Source organism: Dipteris shenzhenensis, chromosome 7 (genome assembly GCF_047967505.1).
Source record: "Dipteris shenzhenensis isolate YYH24624 ecotype China chromosome 7, Dip_SZ_1.0, whole genome shotgun sequence".
In the NCBI taxonomy this organism is placed as follows: Eukaryota; Viridiplantae; Streptophyta; class Polypodiopsida; order Gleicheniales; family Dipteridaceae; genus Dipteris; species Dipteris shenzhenensis.
Genome location: NC_141602.1, coordinates 9450673 through 9474779, shown reverse-complemented (window position 1 = coordinate 9474779; position 24107 = coordinate 9450673). Strand labels below are relative to the sequence as shown.

At 46.6% G+C, this 24107-nt stretch overlaps 2 protein-coding genes across 4 annotated transcripts in view; one reads left to right on the top strand and one right to left on the bottom strand.

The window, feature by feature from the left end:
• The window catches only part of LOC147899915 (DNA repair protein recA homolog 3, mitochondrial-like), a 72094-nt gene extending 51496 nt beyond the window's left edge, over positions 1-20598 (bottom strand). For 2 of the 3 annotated variants that reach the window (XM_087376854.1, XM_087376855.1), the window contains exon 1: positions 20315-20598. In XM_087376854.1, the coding sequence (XP_087232980.1) occupies positions 20315-20407 (93 nt within the window). In that variant the 5' untranslated portion in view covers positions 20408-20598. The remainder of the gene's footprint in view (positions 1-20314) is intronic. The other variant, XM_087376856.1, reaches the window with a different exon arrangement.
• On the top strand, positions 10900-11673 carry LOC147899916 (uncharacterized). Its single transcript, XM_087377063.1, has one exon. The coding sequence runs from the start codon at positions 10900-10902 to the stop codon at positions 11671-11673; it is 774 nt and encodes a 257-aa protein (XP_087233189.1).
• Positions 20599-24107: the final 3509 nt, after the last annotated feature.

Sequence of the window (24107 nt, the reverse complement as noted above, 5' to 3'; positions counted from 1 at the left end):
GGCAGATATGGTTTCTTCACTCCAAGCTTCCTGTGAAGCTCGACTTCTACCACCGACACTGCCTCCAGATCTCACAGGAGGGCTTCATCACACCTCCGGGTTACACACAGCTTCATCTACCACATGCGCTCCGGATCTCCCTCGGTCAGTTTAGGGTTTCGTCACACCGATTACAGATCGAGAGCGGACGCGCAGAGGGTATCCCACGAGAGGGCCGCCTTTGCCCACTTTGCGACTTGCAGGAGATCGAGTCGGAGGAGCACTTTGCTTTCAGATGTTCTATCTATTATGCCATTCGAGGCCGGTACCACTGCCTCTTCCGCGACCTATTCGGCCCCCTCCCACACATGCTGCAGTTCCCGGATCAGCGATGCCTAGCCGCTTTCTTACATGAGATGACTCGCCACCGAGATACCTCTCTCCAAGCACGGCGACACGCACAACACACACAGCGTGAGGACACCCAACGGCCCATCACTGATTTCTTCCAGTCACAGGATACCTCTCCTCAGTCTAGCCAACGACGCGGACGTGAGCGAGAGCCAGAGCCACGACAGCTGCGCCAGCGGACAGACTCACACATCCGGGTCCATGACATCTCGTCTCTGCTCTCTGCCCGCCCCACCGGGGTTACCGTTGCCCTCATCCACAGGGCCACCCGCCGCCCCCGACGACCGAGCTCGACTAGGCTGCGTGACGTCAGAGGCCAATCATCTATCGCAGGATTTTTTCCGACCTCCCATTTGACGGTCCCTCTATGATTGGTCTCTGACGATCACCACCTGCACATATATATTGTATCTCCCCCCTCTGCCCCATTTTTGGTGCCCCCCCCTTCTTTTTTGTATCATCTGGAGGTAGACACATATTTTTTGTATCAGGACTAGACACACCGTCCTTCATAACCTCTTTTTTGTAGAAATGGTTGGCTGGCTCGTTTTGAGACTGCCACCGTTATGCTCATTGTATCAATTATCTTTAGTCTCATAGACCTTCACGGTCTCCCGAAGACTTTAATAAACTTTCTTTCTTTCTTTCTCTCTCTCTCCCCAAAACTCACAAATGGATTGGTCCAGGGAGGAGTCACAGCCACTGGCCATCCTCCTCTTGGACTTTGAGAAGGCCTACGACAGGGTGGAGTGGTCTTTCCTAGAGGGCACTATGAGGAGATTGGGTTTCTCAGACAGATGGGTCAGAGGAGTTTCAGCGCTATATGCAGGGAGCTCTAGTCAGATGCTTATCGGAGGACACACAGGGGACACCTTTCCTCTCTCTCGCTCGGTCCGCCAAGGCTGCCCACTAGCTCCCTTCCTCTTCTTGTTTGTAGCGGAGGCTCTGGGCTACTATTTGAGATCATAGGTGGCGGGTCTCACAGGGTTGAGGCTCCCAATCAGGCAGGAGGAGGAGCTCCTTGACTCGGAGTTTGCAGATGACACGGCCTTGTATGTTGAGGGCACCATAGCGAGTCTAGAGAGAGTCAGAGGCACCCTGGCTATCTATTGTGAGGCCTCGGGGGTACGGATCAACTGGACAAAATCCATAGGCTTCTTCATGAGCTTTAAGGAGACACAAGAGATCCGTGGGTGGGGGAGGGACTTTGGTTTCGGATGGATACCGCAGGGCTAGACAACGAGACACCTCAAATGCCACGTGGGTATTGACATTACAGCAGAGCAGCAGATTGCCCCGGTCCTTGAGAGTGTTCGGCGCAAGCTTCTCTATTGGAGCTCGACCAACTCTCCCTCGCAAGTCGCGCCTTAATGGCAAACCAGGTGCTTCTTGCCACTGCCTGGTATATTGCCTCTTGTTGGTGCTTTCACAACGGATGCATTGGGCAGCTCCGACAATTGGTACGGAACTTCCTCTTGGCAGGTTCAAACGGCACGAGGAACACTAGGGCCCGAGTAGCTTGGCAGACGGTGATCATGCCGCAGGCACTAGGAGGCTTGAATATCATTGATCCAAAGATGCAAAGCAAGCCCCTTTTGGGCAAATTGGTGGTTCGTGGCCTCACCCCAAGTGCCGAGCCTTGGAAGCTCCTCTTACAGAGAGGGCTTCTCAGGGACACCCCACGCACTGGGGGACAGTGGCAGCCTTCACATAGATAGATCTTCTCAGAGGCCCCCCTTACGGGGAAGGGCTCCCCCTTGATGAGGAGTCTTCACAAGGTTTGGCAGAGACTAGCACGGGGTCTCATCCGTGCTCCGCCCAAATGCAGAGAGGAGTTTGAGCGCCAGCCCCTTATGTGGCACCCAGAGGTCAGAGATCAGGAGGGATGTATGCTCGGGCAGCGGACTCACATTGGCTGCGCACAGTGGGACAGTGGTCCAGCAGGGTCCTTTGGTCGCAAGAGCAGACTACCTATGGAGGCAGAGGCGAGGCTTGACACCCTAGTGCATCTGCGAGGGGCAAGGCAACGGATGGGCGAGATCGACCTAGCCATTCCTGAGTCTTGGTGGGAAGGACTTCACATTTGGAGGGACAGCAGATGGTTGGGGCAGTTTTCCTGTACTGGTGTTCCCTTGAGGATTTTGATGCAACGCGGCAGCACGCACCCCGACTTCTTCCATGTATGACCTGGAGGCCTACTTCAGCCCCTCACTGGGAGCGACCCTAAGATGGGTGGGAGTCTTGATGGGATACACTGGCAGATGATTAGAGTGGTAGGACGCTTGGGGAAGGAGTGGCACATTGACCCTCCCAGTATCTCAGAGCAGGACGCCTCTAGATGGTGCCTTTGGCTGTGGGAGGGTAGACCCCTGAGGGAGGTCCAGTGCGCTCCGGAGGAGTGGTTCTGGCCCTCTAGGAGACGGTAGATGAGGTGCCCCTCTTTTCCTACACCACATGGATTGGCAGGAGACTTTAGATGGACTCGTCAAGGTGGACCCCCTCAAGGGAGAGACACCGGGTGACCCAGAGAGTGCCCCGGGATGTTCACTCCAGGTTGTGGACGCGGTTGTTGTCCAACTTGCGGCCGAGGAAGATTTCATACTTCTTTTGGCTGGCGTCCCATGTCCTCGAGACTATCCCGCATTGCTTATGGAGCTCTCATAGCGTAGCGAGGATCTGGATGAGAGCCCTCAAGATCATGACACGTATGTAAAGTCTTCACAGAGACTACACCTGGGGGATGGTGGCTTGGTTGACAGAGGGAGGACACGCGTTCCAGATTGATGAGATCTCCCCAGCCTACCGAATACAGGTTCAGAGTATTCAGAGGATTGCACTCTGCAAGGCAGTCCCCCCTGACACCCTAGCTCCTCCTCCTAGGGAGGACAATGTTTGGGAGGTGGAAGCCAGCATCACGGCTTGGAACATTTGGGTGGCTTGCTACAGTCTTGCTATCTGCTGCTCCTGTCTGCTATAAATCTGCTGCTCCAGAGAATGAATGATGAGGGCCTGGAGGCCCTCCTTTTATAGGCCCCTAGGGGGCTGGCAAAAACCGACCAGCCTGTCCATTCTGGCAGACCAGTCTGTGGCTGGTCCAGCCCTATACGGGCTCTCAAACCGGGGCTTTAGGCCCACACTTCTATGGCCTTGGCCCTCCAATCAAGGCAGGGTCCCAGCCCCTTCTGGCTGCCTATATAAGGCTTGGTTGGCTGGCTCCAACCAGCCCAACCAGTCCCTCCAAGATGGCCGACCGTCCTGCTGGTACACCCTGCTGCGCCCCTTTCCGGCACCCTGTTCTGCCCACACGTGTGCGCCTTTGCTGCGCTACATGCATTCTCTGTCCCACCTCCTGTAAACTCCCCCATGCTCTCCTCATATGGGGGCTTACAGATGGGGAGGTGACCTTTCCAACAGCGTGGACGTGCCTCCTGAGTCGATCCCACAAGACGAGATCAACCGTATCATATGATTAGATCTCCTCCACCTCCACACATCTCAAACTTGGGGAAGTGACCAGGAGTTCCCCACCAAGATCCAGTTCTACGGCAACAACTTCCTAAGAGTATCAGAGGAGAGATTCATCATCAGACCCCAGTACCTCGAGGATAGAGGAGTCTCACATGCAATGAGGATTGCCATTGGACAGATCCGGGTTTCACCCCATCAGCTGAGGATTGAGGCGAGGAGAGCTGTAGGTGTACCCAGAGAGCAGAGGCTTTGCATGCTATGTACGCTGGGGACGGTGGAGCATTTTCTCCGTATTTGCCCAGCCTATTATGAGATACACGGACACTACCACTATCTCTACCTAGAGGGAAGTGGTTTCGGTCCACTATCACGACTGCTCCATTTCCATGACCAAGTCTATATTGGGCTCTATCGGATGGAGATGTGCCGGCACAGGGAGACACTACTGCGAGATGGATCAGAGAGCAACAGGACGCGGCTAGACCACAGGGCATGGCGGCTGACCGAGCACAGCGACGCGTCACAGACTTCTATACATATGAGTCAGCTCCAGGACATTGGAGGAGGAGCTAGATGATATGAGGGCAGCCAGGATCTGTAGGGAGAACCGACACGGTGCCACTGAGAGAGGACGCAGAGATCATGCGCGAGACAGAGAGTGCCCAAAGCACAATCTATTGAGGTCGACCTATCGCAGCTTTCTTGAGGGGGGGACCAACAGAGACGAGGGGTCACTTTGGACATAGTCCAAAGAGTTCAGAGATCGAGGAGACCACGTCCCTCGCCACAGCGGGAGACGGCTCGACAGATGCAGATAAGAGATATTTTCACACCTCACCAGAGAGCCACACTATGCCAGGATTCGATTTCTGGGTCCCAACTCCGAGATTGACTCAAGGTACGCTATGATCCCAACTCTGAGATTGGCTCACAATGGGGTCATAGCGTACGACAAATGGGTCAGACTGTGTGTCACCATGCTCCCTTATGTAGGGGTGCATGTGACATTCCCTCCTACTTAAATTATGGATGATGAAAGCTGCTGAGGGGAGTGAATCTGCGAAGAAAATGTGACCATGCTGACCACCAACTGCTGCTTGAAACTTGTCTGTCCTACAAAACTGAGGAATAACAGTATGGCAGTGGGACTGATCTGGTACCGCTCCAAAAGGCTGAGGAACGAATGTTTTGTTATGATAACACGGCGGCTCAATAAAAACTCCTGAGAACCCGTATTGCCATGAAGACCTGAAGCCGAACTGTTGAGGCCAGTCATCCCACCACGCTACTACGGAGAACTCCTAATCCTTTGGTGGTATGGCACTCTGATAGGCTGCTGGACATAGGAATTGGCTGCTATCCTCGTGACCTACTGAGGACTGATTGGGCTGCTGATGTGGAGGCACTACACTCCAGAAGTCCAATGGCATGAAGCTAGCTACCAACTATTGGCATGCATTCTCGCCACTACGGAAGATGTGAGAAGTGCAGCGGAAATGAACAAGAGGGCGAGAGGGAGAGAGAGAGAGAGAGAGAGAGAGAGAGAGAGCACGCCTCACACACACACACACACACACACAGAAGGAGAAAGAAAGAAAGAAAGAAAGTTTATTAAAGTCTTCGGAAGACCGATGGGTCTATGAGACTGTGAAAATCCTGATACAACGAGCTGTGGTAGTGGAGCTACTAAACGAGCGTCCATACCAATGCAAAATGCAAAATGCAAAAAATGCAAAAAATGCAAAAATGCAGAATGGCAGTACTAAGTCCTAAGTACAACATAGTCATGTCGATGGTTGACTATATATCAATCTCAGCATCATCATCCCCAGCAACAACAAGATGGATGAGGCAGTTGGAGGCATGAAGTCGGCAATAGAGTGCTGTCGGCCACTAAGAGGTGCGGTCATGGCACGTCTCCTGGTCGTAGCTCTGCGTCTAACCAAGGCTACTGTGACCCCCGTCGGTCGGGCTCCGACTCTAAACAAGGAGGGGATGTCTCCAAGTGTGATCTGTGTGTCGACCCTCTGTCTGAGCTATCGGGTCACAGGCTCCGGCTCACGGTCATGTCGAGGCCTCGTCTCGTTGGGGTCCATGTGATCTAGCTGAAAGATCTCCGTGATAGAGCTCTGAGAGGGATCAACCAAGGAAGAAGTCTGCTCCTGTCTCCGTGCTCGGAGTATCCTCTCGCGGTGTATAAGTGCCTCATGAATAAAACCTGCCAAACACCGCTGGTCTAGGTAGGAGAGGAAATGGGCTAAAATCCCATAACTATCTCTGAAGAGGCAGTGGAAACGTCCTCGGATCTCATAGTACACAGGACACCTAAAGATGAAATGCTCCTCTGTCTCAACCTCCTGTATGTCACATAGTGTGCATATGCGCCGCTCCCTCGATAGTCGCTCTGCTCTGCCGCTCTCGATGCGAAGTCTGTGTAAAGAGACCCGGAACTGCCCAAGAGAGATCCTCATCGAGTGGGGTAGGTGAATCTGTGTGTATCCTGGTGGGTCAATGAAACCCTCCGCTGTGATATGTAAGAAGTGATCTCTGTAGAAGCTAAGCTTCACTAGGAGTTCACTCGGTTCCAACCAGGTCCGAAGGTGTGTAGCTATAGTAGATCCTCACGGATAACCTAATTGACCTCGTGTGATAAGAGGGGAGAGAACGGAGCATCCATGCTATACTGGAAGGAAGGTAGTCTATCCATGTGGAGCCCCAGTCACTCAAACCATCTCTCTGTACATGCATACCAGCACCTCTAATCTCCTCCTGCTACAAGTGCCATAGAAGAGGATAGAGCTATCCATGATAGCCTACTACACCCCGAGGTATAATCCCCATATTCCCTAACTCGGTATAGATATGTGATGACTTGAAATGCAACATCTAGCTGTAAAGGGGGTGACCCAAACTCAGCCTGAATGATCTGGTGAGGAACGAATGACTTACCACGAATCATTTGTGATAGCATGAGAACCTGTAGCCGCTCCACACGGGCCCACTCTGTATCCGACAAGTCTGGCCCCCAACAAGGGCTGCCATACATCCCCGCTGGGCGAGCCAAGGAGTCAGAAAGCAACCCCTTGGTGCGTGGATCCTGAAAGTGTGAGCGGAAGCACTGCCTCTCTAGCCTGGCCAATGAGGCATACCCTCTACTCAAGCGTGCCTGCATCGCGGGTCTCATAGTGAACCTCGGTCCGGAGAAGATAACCCCAAGATAAGTGTATGATGAAACTATCTCAACAGATGACCCCGCAAATGTGAACTGCTCCTGACGCATGATGGCTCGAGATGTATTGAAGATCATGACCTTGGTTTTACCCAGGTTGACCTTCAAATCATGAGAGAAAGGAGAGAGAAAGCCACAAGAGAACTGCAAGTGATCTCTGGACAAAACCCCACTACAACTGGAGGGAAACCTCGGAAACAACAAGCTGCTCGAGAGCTCAGACAAACAACTCAACAACCAAGAGAACTAGAAGTACGAGGGAGTGGATGAACTGCTCCACTACCCTACTGCACACGTGCAAGATTGGGCTGGCTCTGCTCCTTTGCCAGGCCCTGGAATGTGTGATGAAATGCTCAAGTGGGGGAGGGCTATAAATAGCCCCCAACCCCCTAGTCGGCCAGTAAGGGGTTAGGCCGACCAGCAGCCGATAGGGCCGACCCAACAGCCTACATGGCCGACCCACCAACCTTCTATATAGGGCTGTACAAGGCCCTAAAGTGTGGGTCTGCCAACCGACAAGCAGGGCCCTAGGGCCGACTGCCCCTAGCCCTCCATAGGGAGCTGCACCAACCAAACTCCCTCTGCCCTCCTACGCATAAGAGACCTGCACCAACCGACTCCCTAGGCGCCTCAACAAGGGCTACCACGCGGCAACAAAGCAAGTCTCAAGAAGGCCTTGAATAGCCTCCACATGGCCGGCACGCTCTCCCACACTGAGCATCCTGCCAAACCCTACTCTACCTATGCTTCACAAGAGGGGCACGCACACCCACAACATACGCCCTCACTCCTCTACCCTAGCCTCACACTAGGCAGGCACACCCACAAGCAAGGCCCTCTCTCTCTATGGTGACATCAGGAGATGTTGACCTCCAACAAAAGATACACCGACATAAAAATGCTAGTGCTACTCTAGAAACTACTGGGGTGATGAGAAAGCCAGTGAAGCTAGGCAACCAAAATTGAAAACCTAGGAACTCCATAATACACACATGCACTCCTAGAAAGTGTGAAAATGTTGTCTACATGACTACAGTGAGGGAAAGCTGGAATGAACATGCCTCCTATGCTGGCGTGATAACTACTGAGAGGGTAAAAACTCTGCCACCCTCCTGGAATCTGGAACTGTGGATGGAAATGTCTCTCGAAGAATATGCGTGATGCCGGGAGCTATGGAAATTGTAGCTGTCTCTCTGAGAAACTCTGAGAGAGATGGAATTGTGGCTGTCTCTCCAAGGAGCTAAGTGGCGACTGGCACTGCAAAGCACCACTCCAAGGAGGAGACTATACTGGATGCTCTCCGAAGGAATGGAGGAGCTATTGGGCACCCCTCTAATGACTCAATTGAATGGGATGCTACCTGAAAGAACTCTGAGATGTCCAGAATTGCTGAGAACACCTCATCTACAATGAATGACTCGTATGCCTCTCGAAGGAAATGAGAGATGGCTGGCATAGCTTCTTCCCGATGGGATACTGGGACTAAGCATGTCCCCCTGAGGTACTGAGGAAGTACTAAGGCTGCTGAGCACACCCCTGAAAAATCGACCGAACTGTTGTCATCACCAAGAGAACTGCCGGTGTAGGCACTGGTCACTACTACTGTTGGTGGCTCGTGATCTAATGGAGAGGACATTGTATGACTAACCTCCCGAAGCGCAGGACACAATAATGGGAAGGCCTCGTCAACCTCTTTGCTGACTGGTACTGCAACTGCTGCTTCCCTAAATTGCTGAGGAAGGGGAGCTGCGGAGGGAACTGCATGACTATCCTTACAAGCTGCCAAAGAATCATCAACCTGGTGATAGGTATACTTGTGACTCCAGTTATGAGGATACTCCCTCCTGCGAGGCCTGACACTAGTCTGGCAAACTCTTGAGACGCCCTCTCCTACTGAGCATCACGGCCAGTGGGACTGGAAACTCCTAGTCCTAAACACTCATGATGAGAAGGTGAAATGTGAGTCATGGCGACTAAAAACAGATGTGGCCAATTGAGCTGCAAGGGCGGAAGCCCCATAGGAACTGATCAGAGCTGATGAAGAGGCTTGTTGGGTGGAAGACCCATCACGCCTATCTGCTGCATCTCGGGTGTCCCCTTGGGTGGAATCCCCAAGAGAACTAACTGTGGGGGGATAGACAACTCCTTCGGCCGAGAGGCTCATCTATGGCAAATATTGATGGGTCTAAGATATCTCCAAGGGTGGAAGACCCATCCCTCAGCGGTGAAAACCATCTCTTCCCCTGCTAAATCTGATCCAACTGACTGAGTTCCCGAAGTGGAAGACCCATAGGAGCTAATTGGAATGATAAAGCTGCTGGACAAGTAAAAGACCCATCCAACGTAACTGCATGAAGTGACTGATCCTCTCAGGTGGAAACTCCAAGAAAAGAGGCTGCCAAAGCTGGACGATCCCCGTGGGTGGTAGACCCAAGAGTCTCATCATCTGGGCATGCGGAATGAGCTGAGCTCGCCCTAGGGATGAAAGACCCTTGTGAGCACACTGTGGAAATGGCTGCACTACCCCCATGGGTGGTAAACCCTAAGGCACTTGCATGTAGCAGCTGTGGATACTAAATGATCCCCTGGATTGGTAGACCCAAGGGCAACCACTGTCTGAGCTGCTGCAAAATAGTCCACTAAACTGTGCTCGGAGATGGAAGACTCTAGTGCAGATAAAGGACTTCCTGCTGATGCGCAGTTTGTGGGTACTGCGGATGAGGAGAGGAACTGTGAGCACGCCATGAGAAACTTTGTTGCTGTACAAGCATCTGCTCTCGGTCTCACCTGCATTGGACCTCATATGCTGCATTAAAAGAACATAGCCACATATATCCATAATTATCCATAATTTTATATATTAATTTATGTATATATAAAGCAATTAATTTAATAAAGTAAGCAATAGAATTTAGTAATTAAAGTTAGCATTAAAGAAAACTTAAAAGGAGATTTATATGTGTGAAAAAGGGGGGGGGGGGGGGGGGGAATTGGAATATAAATAAAGAATTCTCTTAATAGAAAAAAAAATTAAAGACTCAAAGGTAAGAAAAAGACAAACAAATAAATTTAAGGAAAAAAAAATTAAGACTAAAAGGTAAGAAAAGACAGCACGACGTCTGGATTGTTGCGCAGCCGCTTCAAGGATTTCCTATTCCAACAGAAGCTGGAAACGGTCCAATGTCGTTGCATCCTCCTTTGTCTTCTTGTCTTGCTAGGGCTGCTCAGAAAAGAGCATATTCTGCTCAAGGAGATGATCCTACTCCCTGAACGCCTGTCTGAGAGCTGCTCTACTGGACGGGTCCATGGTGGAAGGCTGGTAGACCTATCAATTGCTGCTATAATGACTGCCACAGGGGAAAAAAAATCCCCCCCCCCTAACCTTGCCTCGCAAGGTGTAAATGCATACGGGTGAAGACGGGATCCAGCCTGATGCGCGATGAAGATTGGGAGGGAGTGGCTAATGGAGTATGGTACTACCACTAGTCCGGGGTAGGGACAAAATGCTACTACCACTCGTCCGGGGTAGGGACAAAATACAAAATTAGATAATATCCCAAACATGCTCCCTTCTCTTCTAACTGAGTCCCCGAAACTAAGCTGTGCTGCCAGGACTCCGTCCAACCTAACTCAAATCAGAAGAAGCCATACTGCTCTGATACCAATGTAGCATGCAGAGACTTGCTGTACAGAAAATAGATGAATTCAAGGCTAACTCAAGCATGAGAGGCACATGAGATTTACATAACTATAAACAAACTGAGGTGCAGAAAGCATCAAAAGAAGTAAAAGAAACTCCTCAAAAATCATCAATGTTGCCACCTCCTTTGGAAGAATTGGCACTTACCACTTTAGATGGAAATGCAACGCCTTTTATGCCATCACAAGGAAACTTTTGGAATTTTCTAGCATCCATTCAGGCAGCAATGATGCAACAGCAACAAGAGTTAAGGAGTCTAGCACTAAAATGCCAAGATCTAGAGCATAAAAATGCTCAATTAGATCAAGTTGTAAGCACGCAAGCTGAGATGATTGGTAACCTGCAACAGAGAGTACATGACTTGGAAGAAAATAAGACCATACAACAGCAAGGGATGCATTCTGTTACTTGGGCTGAGATAGCCAAGGGTGCAAATACAGAGGGGCATGGAAGCAATCAGGAAATTAGTAACAAAGAGGTGCATATTGAGCAAGGGATAGATGCAAAAGAATGCATTGAAAGGGAGAAAAGAGCACAAAATATAGTCATACGAGGTATGACAGAAAAGGATGCAGAAACACCCCTGTCACTAGCCAAGGAAATTACAGATTTCTTTCAGGAGCATTTTGCTATGCAGGATGTGACTGTTTTTGGAGCACACAGGGTCGGCAAGAAAAAGGAAGAGAAAGACTACCACCGGGCAATTGTATGCACGATGATGGATGCAAGGAAAAGAACAATTATATTAGATAACAGCAGGATATACCTACGAGGAACCTCTTACTTCATCACTGAAGATAGAACGCCCAAGCAACAAGCCGAAAGACGCCAATCCTACGAAGCACGCAAGAAGAGACAAGAGGCAAAAGAGGACACCACCCTCTAGGGATACGCGGCTCATGGGACCCAGAAGGAAATCAAAGTAATGTTTTGGAATTGCAGAGGTTTCCCCTGGCAGAAGGGGGCAGGCCTTAATGATGTGCTTGAGGGTGCAGATGTAGTCTTTCTTGCAGAGACATGGGAGAGGGATATGCTCAGACTACCTCCAATCAATGGATACGTAACACATTCAATATGCCAAACACACACTGGTACAAGAGGGCAAGGAGGAGTTGCATGCCTATACAAAGAACACTTACGAGATAATATAAGCATATGCAAAGATGACCCTCATAAACGGTTTATCTGGATCATGGTGAAAGCAGAGCCCCTACCACTTTACATAGTTGGGTGCTACATACCGCACTTAGGGTCGACGTACTATCAACGCTATGATAGAGATGCATCAGATCCATACGGAGACTTGTGCTCAAATTTGGTGGAATTCAATGCCAAGGGGAGAGTATTGATTCTAGGAGACATGAATGCACGCATTGGGGACACCCAGTTTCAGTCACTTACAGGGCATGAATATGACAAAGACAAAGAAATTGAGATAGACCCCAAGTGGCACAGACACTCGGAGGACAAGGAAGTAAATGCACATGGAGAGGCATTGACAAGCCTAGTGAATGGGCTTCATATGATTGTGCTGAATGGATCAGACCTCTTTCCACATACAAGAGTTCCCACATGCTTTCCAGCTAGTGGAGGATCAAGTGTGGTAGACTATGCTTTAATTTCACTTGATGCAGTAAAATTGGTACATGATTATATAATTGGCCCAAAGTATCCAGAATCAGATCATACTCCCCTTTATCTCAAAATGCACATACTCCATTTGGCAGAAACTCCAGTCCATGCAGCAAAGAATTGGTCTTTTCGTATGGACATAGACAAGAGGGAGAAGTATGCGGACACTACCGATGCTCTTATTAAGGAGGTTTGCAGGCTGAACTGGAGCGAGATGAAAGAGACTTTACTCTGAGCTGCACATACAGTCATGGGTCAAAAAAAGATCAAGAGAGTATGCACGAAGGGCTTACCACAAAACAAATGGTTTGATGATGAATGCATAAAAGCCAGGCTGAAAATTAAACAGATGCCAAATGACATGCAACGTAAAGAGGCTGAAAAACACTTCCATTCGCTCACTCGGAGAAAAAAGAGGAAATATCAGCTAGACAAAGAGTGGAAAGATGCCATTGAGTTTGCTAAGAACCCGAGAGGAACGTGGAGGCAAACTAAAGGGAGATCAAAAGAAATCATGGGAGATTTCACAGATGGAGAAATGCTCCAATATGCCAAGCAACTCTACACCCACCCACATGCCTTACCTATGTCCACAGACATAGCCCACTACAATGGCCCACATTTTCTCTGTGGACGATGTGAATGAGGGCCTGAAGAAAATGGCCAATGGAAAAGCAGATGACACATTGCATATAAAGGCTGAGCTACTAAAATGGGCAGGTGACTACACACCAATTTGCCTAGTTTCTTTGCTTAATGATGCAATTGCTAATGGTTTCCCCCCAGAGTGGCAAGAAAATTGGGTGAAACCAATATATAAAGGTGGGGATCGTAACCAGCTTTCCAACTATAGAACCATTATGGTGGGATCCACCATGGCCAAGCTCTTTAGCACAATCGTTGAGACAGAACTTAGTCTATGGGCAGAACTGAATGGAAAGAGGGCCATTGGACAAGCTGGTTTTCGAAGAAACCATAGCACTGTGGATCACTTGGTCACATTACAGGTTCTAATGGAAGAGAGCCAGCTACAAGGAAAGCCTCTCTATTGCTGCTTCATAGATTTTAAGAAGGCATTTGACACAGTGCCTAGAAACAATTTGTGGGAAAGAATGGGCTACTTAAGAGTGCCAAATCACTTGAAAATAGCAGTCTTCAGATTATATGAGAGAGTAACTTGCCAACTCAAAGGTAGAAACGGATTGTCAACTACATTCCATAGTAATATGGGGGTTAAACAGGGTTGCCCTCTGTCACCGACATTATTTGGACTATGTATTAACAGATTGGAGGAGTTGGTCAAAGAAATGATGCAAGAGCAGCAACTAGAGAGCCCCCAAATCTGTGCATGCACCGTACTACTGTTGTTATATGCAGATGATGTTGTCTTTTTCTCATACACAGCAGAAAATATGCAGCGGATGATGCACATTCTACACAAGTTTTGTGCACAGAGCGGCCTCATGGTAAATGTCACCAAAACTAAAATGATGATAGTAAAAACAAAGCAGCCTGCAAACACCCCAAGTATTATGTACAATGAGCAGGAAATCGAGAGAGTAAACACATTCAAATACCTGGGAATAGATGTGCTAGCAAATCATAGATGGAATGATTGTGTCCACAGAAGGATTGATGTCGGGTGGGGAAAATATTATCATTTTGAAAATGATTGCAGAAATAGTGACACTAAGAGATGGAGCATCACACGGATTTTATTTGATGCTTATGTGGTGCAAACAGTCCTATATGCAGTAGAAGTATGGGGAGGTACCATCTCAGCATCAAAATGGAATGATATTAAAAAAATACAGAAATCATTTCTAAGACGGCATCTGGGAGTTAAAATTACTACACCATACTCAATCATGCTTATTGAGACTGGTACAAGGCCCCTTGAACTGAGAGCACTACGAAGGGTTTTCAAATACATAAAGAAGGTCAAGTCCATGGGGTCGCAGAGATTACCAATGAAAGCATGGGAAGCAAGTAAAAGGCCTCAAAAGACAAACAAAAGCAAGACGCTATCATCTGGTTGGTGGCAAGACATTCAGAGATGGTTCCAAAGATGGAGAGTAACATCCTACCTGGAGATGTCATCCGGGGAAATGGATGAGAAGGCATTTCATAAAGCTTTGTTGGGAATATTGCAGCAAAAATGGCAATCAGCTGAAAAAAGGGCTAAGTATGAGTACTATTGTACGCATGTCAATTCCATTTATTGGGACACCTACTCCAAGGAGGAAGAAAATGCACAAAAATACAAACTATGCCCATACCTGCAAATGCAAGGAGAAGCATTGCACTCATCCACACACTCTGGAGATAGAGAAAGGTGCTTGGGGAGATGTCTCAAGGGAACAAAGATTTTGCAAGCTGTGTGACCAAGAACAAGTAGAGACAGAAGCACATGTCCTCCTTACATGCACACGGTATGCCTGCATAAGGAGGGACTTTAACAATATTACAGAGGAACACGACACCCTAGCAAGCTTGCTCTCACATAACCATATAGCCACTCTGGGTAACTATATTGCCAAGGTTCTTAAATATCGTGAATGTTGTATTACTCAATGTATTCCAAAATAATTGTTCTCCCCCCCTTCCATAAAAGGAAGGAGACACTTGTATCGTGACTTTTATGGGTCCCATGGGTCGGTATTTCGGCCCCCAGAGGACGGTAATACATTCTTCTTCTTCTTCTCCTTCTCTCTCTGTGCAGTGTTTCCAGGCTAGAATAGAGAGGCAGTGTTTCCAGGCGCACTTCCAAGATCCACCATCGAAGGGCTGGCTTTTCGACACACTAGTGCGGCCGACTGTCATGTATGCAGCACCTTTCTAGGGGTGTGATCTTCCAGGGACAGATTGGAGGAGCTTCGAGCAGCTACAGGTGACGATGGGATCCAGAATGATCCGATGTAAGCCCTTAGTTCCACATGAGATAGTACAGGTAGAGTTCACCATGACACCTCTCCAAGTTGATGCCATCTTTCAGATAGTGACTTTCATCCACAGGGTGTGGGACTTACCCCATTGGAGACTTCTGAGATTGACCCTAGAGTCATCCAAACGACTCGCAGAGAGCGGGGCAAGACACATGATATGCACACATATCTACATGGCTTGCCAGGCACGGTATCCAGATGGATAGGCTTCCCCCCTTTCAGTACAGTATGGATGCACCTCCTGAGCTGATCCTGCGAGATGAGATCAACCGTATTATACGATTAGACCTCCTCCAGCTTCACACATCTCGGACTTGGGGGGAGGACCAGGAACTCCCCACCAAGACCCAATTCTAGCGCGACCACTTCCTGAGAGTATCAGAGGAGGGATTCGTTATCAGACCCCATTATTTCGAGGATAGAGGAGTATCTCATGCACTGACGATTGCCATTGGTTAGATGCAGATTTCATCCCATTAGCTGAGGATTGAGCCAGGGAGAGCAGCGGGTATACCTAGAGAGCAGCGGATCTGCACGCTAGGGGCAGTTGAGACAGAGGAGCATCTTTGTGTTTGCCTAGCCTACTACGAGATTCGAGGATGCTACCACTATCTCTACCTAGAGGGGAATGGCTTCGGTCCTCTATCACAACTGATCCATTTCCATGACCAAGTCTGTATCGGACTCTATCTCGTGGAGATGCGGCCACACAAGGAGGCGCTTCTACGACAGATCAGAGAGCAGCAGGGGTTGGTCAGACCACTACAAGACATAGAGAGTGATTGGACACAACGGCACGTCACAAACTTCTATACATTTGAGTCAGCCCCCGAACATAGTGGAGTGGAGGTAGAGGAGCTAGCCGATATGAGAGCAGTCTGGATGAGCAGCCAACACAGTACTACTGAGAGAGGGGCACAGAGGCCACATGTGCAACAAAGAACCCCAAAGTACACTCTATTGAGGTCCGACCTATCACAGCTTTCCTCAGAGGAGACCGACAGAGATGAGGGATCACTCTAGACATAGCCTAGAGAGTCCAGAGAGTGAGGAGACTGCGCCCCCCGCCGCAGTGTGAGACAGCTCAACAGACGTAGATATGAGATATTTTTGCAGCCCACCAGAGAGCCATCATTGTACCAAGCTTCGGCTTCGTCCCAGCACCTGGATAGATTGATTGATATGATATGATTATGATTATGATCCCGTTAGCATAGATTAGTACTCAGCAAGGGTCCTAGCGTACCCTTTGCTTCAGCCCATTGAGGCTTGTATGAGTTCGCTTTTCTATGCACTTTGTCCCATAGGCCGGCGAGGTCTCCCATGGACGTTAATATATCTTTCTTTTCTCTCTCTCTCTCTCTCTCTCTCTCTCTCTCTCTCTCACACACACACACACACACACACATCCCCCAAAAAACATAGCCACACACACAACCTTCAACACCGTAAAAATACATCTCTCCCTTTATCAGCCTCTCTTCTCTCTGCTTATCTATCTCTCTCCACACACACAATCTGTTTTATATAGAGGGTACCATGAACGCGTACTACATAAGCTATCATTAGAGAAAGGAAGAGAGAGAGGAAAAGAGAGGGATCATTTCTAGAATGAGTCCATTCATGGCGTGGGTATTGTGGATTCGTTGTGCACCATGTTGTTTTGACTACTCATCTAACCACACTTGTCATGGATCCATTGGTTGGCCTCTGCTTGGAACACCCTCGAATTCTTGTGACTCTCTCCCGCCAACCTTTCATCGAAACGCACATCTGCAAGTAAGCTCAACACCATGCATTGTCATTGCATTCGCCCACCATCATCTAATCATCGTTCAGCAGCCCAAATCCTCATCCCTTGGATTTTGCCTCTTTGCAGATATGGAGCCCGCTTGTTTATAGCCAACACGCACCATGCAAATACCAAAAATGCAACCTTTACCAACAAACTGTTCCGATTTGGGAAAAAGCCAATACATTCACGGATAAAAAATTTCCCCATATGATCGTCAAAGAGCTTGTGCAAAACGAGGAGGATACTCGAGGCATGCTTGCAAAACTTCAATGAAAACGGATGGCGAATGCTCTGAAGGAGAGTGGCAGCCAACTGAGCAGCAATCTGATAGTGTGTACTTCGATGGAAGTGTGTATTGCCTTAGGATTGCTGACAGTAGATCGTAGCGGCGAACCTTGGAAGAATCACGTGTGCACTTTCAGCTCCAAACCCTGAATCTACACCTTGGGAGAGGAGACTCTGGTCGAGCCATATAGATTCACAAAGGCAATGGATGGGAACATGAACACTGATTTCCAGAAGGTGTTTAACACTTTGCTAGAGCTTGTATAAGCCTTCCAACCTGCCTCCAGAGAAGATACCTTATCCAAGAATTGAATGTGTCAATCCTTATCGTGCTTCACAAAGATATTTGCATAATTCTTCATCGACATAGATGGGACGTCCTCGAAGGTACTATGCTCCATTGCCTAGCACTCATGAACACTTCAGGAACTTTGAGAGCTCCCCAAAGAGAAACAATAACAGCTTATCTGCAATAACATATGAATATGCTTCGCCTTCCAAGCCAACGAACTCGGGGTAATTTTCCTTACTGTAGATCCTGCGATACGATTCCTATCTAGGGATGGTGAGGACGTGAGAGGTCGTGAGATGTGAAAGAGCTCGAAGGGATCCGAAGCAACCGAATTCAGTTGTTTCCAATTCATGCAAGAACACTCAATCTATTGACACATGGCATGCTCTTCACCTCCAAGCTGCCATGTGTTCTCCCTTTTTCTTCCCTGAGTCTATGAGTAATAAGTAGTACACACACACACACACACATGTATACATACATCTATACATATGTGTGCGCGCGTGTGCTCTGCAATTCATGCAAGGTGATCAGCGACGGATGTTTATGATGCGACATTTGATTATGCACTTGTTTTCTCCAGCTTTTGTTCATTGGCAGCCCACTCAATGAAACTTTCTTTTAGGTCACATTGAAGGCAAAGTAAAGGGATGCCCTTTAGTTTCTTGTTTGATTGCTGATTGGAAGCACATATTCTCCCATCTTAAATGGAATGGCAGGGACACTCTAGCAGGTAACTCTTTGCATGCTGAGAGTCTTCACTAGTTAAAGGCATCTGCACCTCCTTTGGTGCTTCAGGAACCTCGCTGCTCTTATTTTCTTTCCTCCAAAGGCATCTCATCTCTTTTCTTGCAACTGTCAGACAATATGCTTTGGGACAGCATTATAGGCCTATATGGTACCTATTATCATAGATGCTCCATGATTTTCAGCCAGTACCTCGTCTTGAGATTCTTGACCATCTCAAAGCATGGATTCTTCAACCGGATGATCGTGTCTGCCATGCATTACCATTAGCTGGTATCGAGCAAATTTGTATAGGGTTTTGCTGCCTTCCCCTTGGGTTTCACTTCATGTCAATTGCATCTGGTCTATGAGACGCACCCCTTGGTGGTGGCAGAAAAGATTGCAGCACATTGGAGCTTCTAACTTCCCCATCGGCAAAAGTTCTTATAGATTTTAGCTCATTTTGCATTGCTCTTGCCACTTGTCGAGGATGTTTGTCTATATAGGAGTCTATGCACGCATGTAAACAATCGCATTGCCCCACGCGCGGGGATCTAGATTACCCTACCTTCTTGTCATATAGTGACATCATTTGATGTTGGTAGCTAGTTGTCCCTTTCTTGGGACTATTTTTTGTAATATCCACCCAAAAAGTGTGTGCACACGCACGTGTGTACATGTATATATATGTATACGCACATCTATATGTATATATGTATGTAGATTTGCCAGTCAGTAGAGCAAGATGGAGCAGTTGGCCATTTTCCAGGCCCAAGGAGGTCTATAAAAGGCAGCCCCTTGGCCCTCATTTTCATCCATCTACTTGGGCCTTCATTGCCTCAGCTCAGCAGCCAAGACTCTCAGCAATAGACTAGCAATGTAGCTTGGACATAGAGGGATCATCACAGTGAGGATTCACCTCATCTCCATGGTTCCATTTCCATTACAGTTTTGTAGTGAGGGTTTTATCCCTTCATACAGTTGTATTCATCACTTTGGACATTCATACATTCCATTATATATTTCCTCTTCTAAGGCCCCCTATATTATTTCCCTCTAATTCTCTCACTCACATCCACAACATCAATTGTGTATTGAGTGCATCATTCTCACAGTTCAATTAGTAGTGAGCACAAGAGCGAGAGAGAGAGAGAGAGAGAGAGAGAGAGAGAGAGAGAGAGAGAGAGAGTTAGTCTATCTTGCGCTACAATGTATGTATGCATGCACGCGCTATATATATATATAGAGATAGAGAGAGAGAAAGAGAGATGCAGGTATACATATACATGTACTACATACATATATACACACATACTTTATATAAGTGATACACACACACATGCATACATATACATGTGTGTATACATACATAGATATGTGTTGTGTGTGTGTGTGTGTGAAGGTTGAACTTCCCAAGAGTTCATTGAAAGCATACACGCTTGCACATGCAGCATAGCATCCTGAAACAAAAGTCTTACCTCGAAGATTGGAGTTCTCAAGATATGTGTGTGTGTGTGTGTGTGTGTGAGAGAGAGAGAGTTTTCACTAAAAATGTGTGTGTGTGTGTGTGAAGGTTAGAGTTCCCAAGAGTTCATCGAAGCATACACGCTTGAACATGCAGCATGCCGAAATAAACTTATTCCCTCGTAAGATTGCATTGCGATAAGTTTCTCGTAAACGGTTGGCTCTTAAAAGCGATGCTATATTTCTAAGCGAAATGAATTTGGCAGGCGTCCTTCGTTCATTGAGGACGACTTTTCCAATTAATAACGTTATGCACACAAACGCATGCTTGCAGGGTTCAATTGGGAGTTCTATTTCCGAGTGTTGGTCGACATTTCGAAAAGCTTACCTGCTGAGAAGGCTCGAAAGAAGGCTGAGAGGCGTGCTGCGATCGCTGGCGGAAGAGAAGCCGCAGGAGAGAGAAGCGGGAAGGTGCGGCCATAGCTAAGTTCTGAGTAAGGCTAGGAATATCAAAGAGCTGCCATGCCTGCCAAATGGAGCTGGAGGCTGGTGATGGAAATGGAAATGCAAGACGATGGGGAAGAAGAAGTCTCCTGTCATGAAAGCTTTTCCAGCACTTCGGACAACCCCTTTTTATAGGCTTGCCCTTTCGAGACAACGACTCAATTTGAAATGATACTTTGAGGTTTTTGAAAATGGGTATAACGATGGTTGTTCTCTTCTCAAAGGTATGATAGTTTCTTTTGATTATTTGAGCTTAGGTTTACGTGGTATTTCTTGATTGGTCCAGGATATTAATGGACAGTTCTTCGAATTGATTGTGCGCAGTTTTGATTCTTGCAAGTCTTCCTTTTCATGTGTGTTCTTAATTGGCCTGCCCTAGTGGTAAGGCTATAGTGATGGTCATCCTTCCAAAAGGTCAAATAAATGTTTGAATTATTTCGTTGTTTAGAGAGTCGTGAAATTTGGTATAGGTCACAGCCTTACTCTCGCACTCCTTCCATCTCGCCTTACTCCCTCACTTTCTCTTGTTCCTCATTCCATTTTCTGTTAGCTCAACGCTTCATGGATCTTTTCGAAGTCATCTCCTCCGTGGAGGTTGCCATAAGCAATAATAAGGATTGGATTGTCGAGAACAAGGCGAACTGAGAGCAAAGAAAGAGACAATGAGCTCCAATAACCCTGGATGAAAAAGAGGAGTTTGCTCTTTAGAAGCTCCCAAAGAGGGAGGAGAGAGAGAAAATAAGTAGGTCTACTATCCAAATAAATAATTTAATTTCATATAGGAGAGAACTAGTAGGCTTTCTAAGTGAGGTTACTTCTCGTAGCACTCGTTATGGGAGATTCCCACCCATGAAGCGCAAGCCATATGAAACCGAGAAACTGCTATCGAGGGAAAAATTAATCATTCCTTAGTTCTCTTATGTAGTTATAATTACATTGATCATGATGAGATGGTCTCAGCACAAGAATGGGTTGGATCTTGGATAGAAATGAAAAATGTTAATGCCTTCTAGTGACAATAATTTGGAGGCTTATTATAACTGTTTGAAGGTGCTTGTTAACATGATTATATATATTATGAGAATTTACAAGTGCTTCTTATCTTTTAGTGTAACTTAATTGTGTCACGTTAAGTTTTATAATTTTGATTTCATTTCCTTCAAAAAACTCTAAAAATTTCCTTGTTTTTATGTTTTTATCTACATTGGGGTTTTTTCTTAAATTTAATCAAAAAACTAGTCCAAAAGTGCCTATAAAAATAAATTTGTACATTGACAAGTCTGAAATTAATGAAATATGTGTTTATTTAAGCTTTCCATAAACCAAAGGTAGCAACCAATTGAAAACCTTTGCTATGGTTTAGCTGGTGTCCAAAATTGTGTTGCAATTGTGCACATAGATTTGAGGGCATGCTCAATAACATTTTCTACTTTGGTTGGAAAGCCAAACTTTTTAGAAATGCACTCCACACTTATGGAGCTAGTTCATCATGGTCTTAAAATTTTGATATTTGGTGATATTTGTTGCTTAATTCACCCATAAATGGATGCACTAGAAAAAACTCAATTTATACATGTACAATGCTCTTTGAATAAATCCAACATTATTTATCATTTTGCATTGGTTCCTTTTTTAGTCTCTACCTCACAATGAGGCCCATAATCATGTGAAAGGTAGTTCCATTTCTTAATCCACAACATCAAACCCAACTAGCGATCCATATTGCCTTTTGCTTTTCAATTGTTCGGACCTCCTTACACTTATTTAGGAGGCACAAGTTGGTGACATGTATAGCCATAGGTAGCAAAACACGAGTACCGTTTCCCCCCAAAATTTGGCATCTTCCAACTTTGCATTAAAAATTTCATATCTCTAGCACTAGTAAATCTCAATTGAAGTACACATTGCACAAAAGCATCTTGTCCTATCACTTGTAGGCTTGATTTGTACAGAACATTCTCTATTATGCTCTAATAATCTGATTCTCTTGGCATCTATGACCTATCCCTTTTAGTCTTTTTGCTTCTTTTCGAGGAAAAAAATCCCGTGTCCATACACCTGTCCCTTTTAGGGAAATTTCTCCCATGCTCTTCATGCTCCTTAGGCATGTGCACAAGTTTTGATTCTTGTCATGAAGCTTTACACGATCCTTGTTTATCTTTATAAGCTAGCTCATCTAACATAAATCATTTATCATTCCTTGGTTTGCTTTCTTCATTCAAAATAGGTACCACATGGTGCGATGCATTTTGTCATCATTTGCAAGAGAACTAGATAGAGGCTACGAAATGGAAAAGTTAATAGACTCGATCAAAGATATGAGGAGGAGGTTGAAGGCCATGGATGTATCCAAATGGCAATTAAATATAGTTTTGCAATGAATGCAAAGGAAGAGACAATGCCAAGAAGAATGCCTCCTCATTTATCAAGTAGTCTCAAAGGCAATAGATGCATGCATTTGAGTATTGCCATCAAAAGTCCATCAGAACTCTCCATTAGAATGCCATCAAAACTCATCTGAACTCCATCAAAAGTCATCAAAAGTCCATCAAACCTCATCAGAACTCCATCAAAACTCCATTAGAACAAAGAACATGAGATGTGGTCTCAAAACCAGTGGGAGTATTTGAGGTAGCAGCATCAAGTCATTGAGGGACTACAAGGCTCATGTCCTTAGAAACTTACTCTACACCCGAGGAGTCATTGAGTGCCCACTCTTCTAACATTCCAAGAGTTGCACACCCAAAAGACCATACTCTCTAAGTTGAGAGATGGCCTCAGCAATGTGAAAGAGGTAGCTAGCTATAAAGAGGGTGGCATTAGGTATGCTATTTTCCATTGAAACAAAAATGAAGGGATTGGCCACACAATATCAAAGATGTTGCCAATTAGATGTGATTCCAGCAATCGACCATCAAGTAGATGCGATGCAGCTCGATGTGAGAAGCCTCTGGGCATCAACTCAATGTAAGAAAAGCCCAAGTGAGGAGGTCATCTCTGTAGTGACATTGTGTTGGGAAAATAACATGAGAATTTATAAAAAAGGAAGGATATCTATATGCTATGGAGGGGACACAAGCAGTACGAGGAGCACATTATACACATGCTTGACATAATAAAGTCAGTAGATAGACTTTCAATGCTACTTGCTGCTATCTTTTTTTCCTCACAAATCATTATGCTGGTTAATTTTAATTTGCATCTTATGAAAAAAAAATGGGAGGAAGGTGCTGCATGTGGAGCCTGATCTTTTTTTATAGTTTTTTTTTTTACCATGCTTTGGACACAGGTATGTTTATACCCATTCTATGAAGAAGGGGTGTAGGGGGGGCAACACCCCCCTTAGGACTGTCATCGAGGGTAACTAAGGGGGGGACCATATTAGGCCCGCTTTGGCAGTGGTGGTTTGGGGGCAATGTCCCTTGAAGCCAAAAATACAAGAAAATTGGTGCATGAGTTGTGTGGTCAAAAAAGTAAGTTAAGGGTGTGGCTCATATAGTAGGAGAGCAATGGATATACTACTTGTATCTTGTATCTTCTCACTTGCTAGATAAGAAAAGTGCAGGACTTGCTATTTTTCCGTGGATTAGCCCACACAGGTGAACCACGTATGTTGATTTCTCTCTTTCTCTCCCATTCTGTGCACTTTCTATATTGTGTATTTTACACATTTTGTT

Excerpts from the sequence above, each read along its gene's own strand:
- LOC147899916 (XM_087377063.1), top strand. The coding sequence starts at position 10,900 with ATGTTGCCACCTCCTTTGGAAGAATTGGCACTTACCACTTTAGATGGA.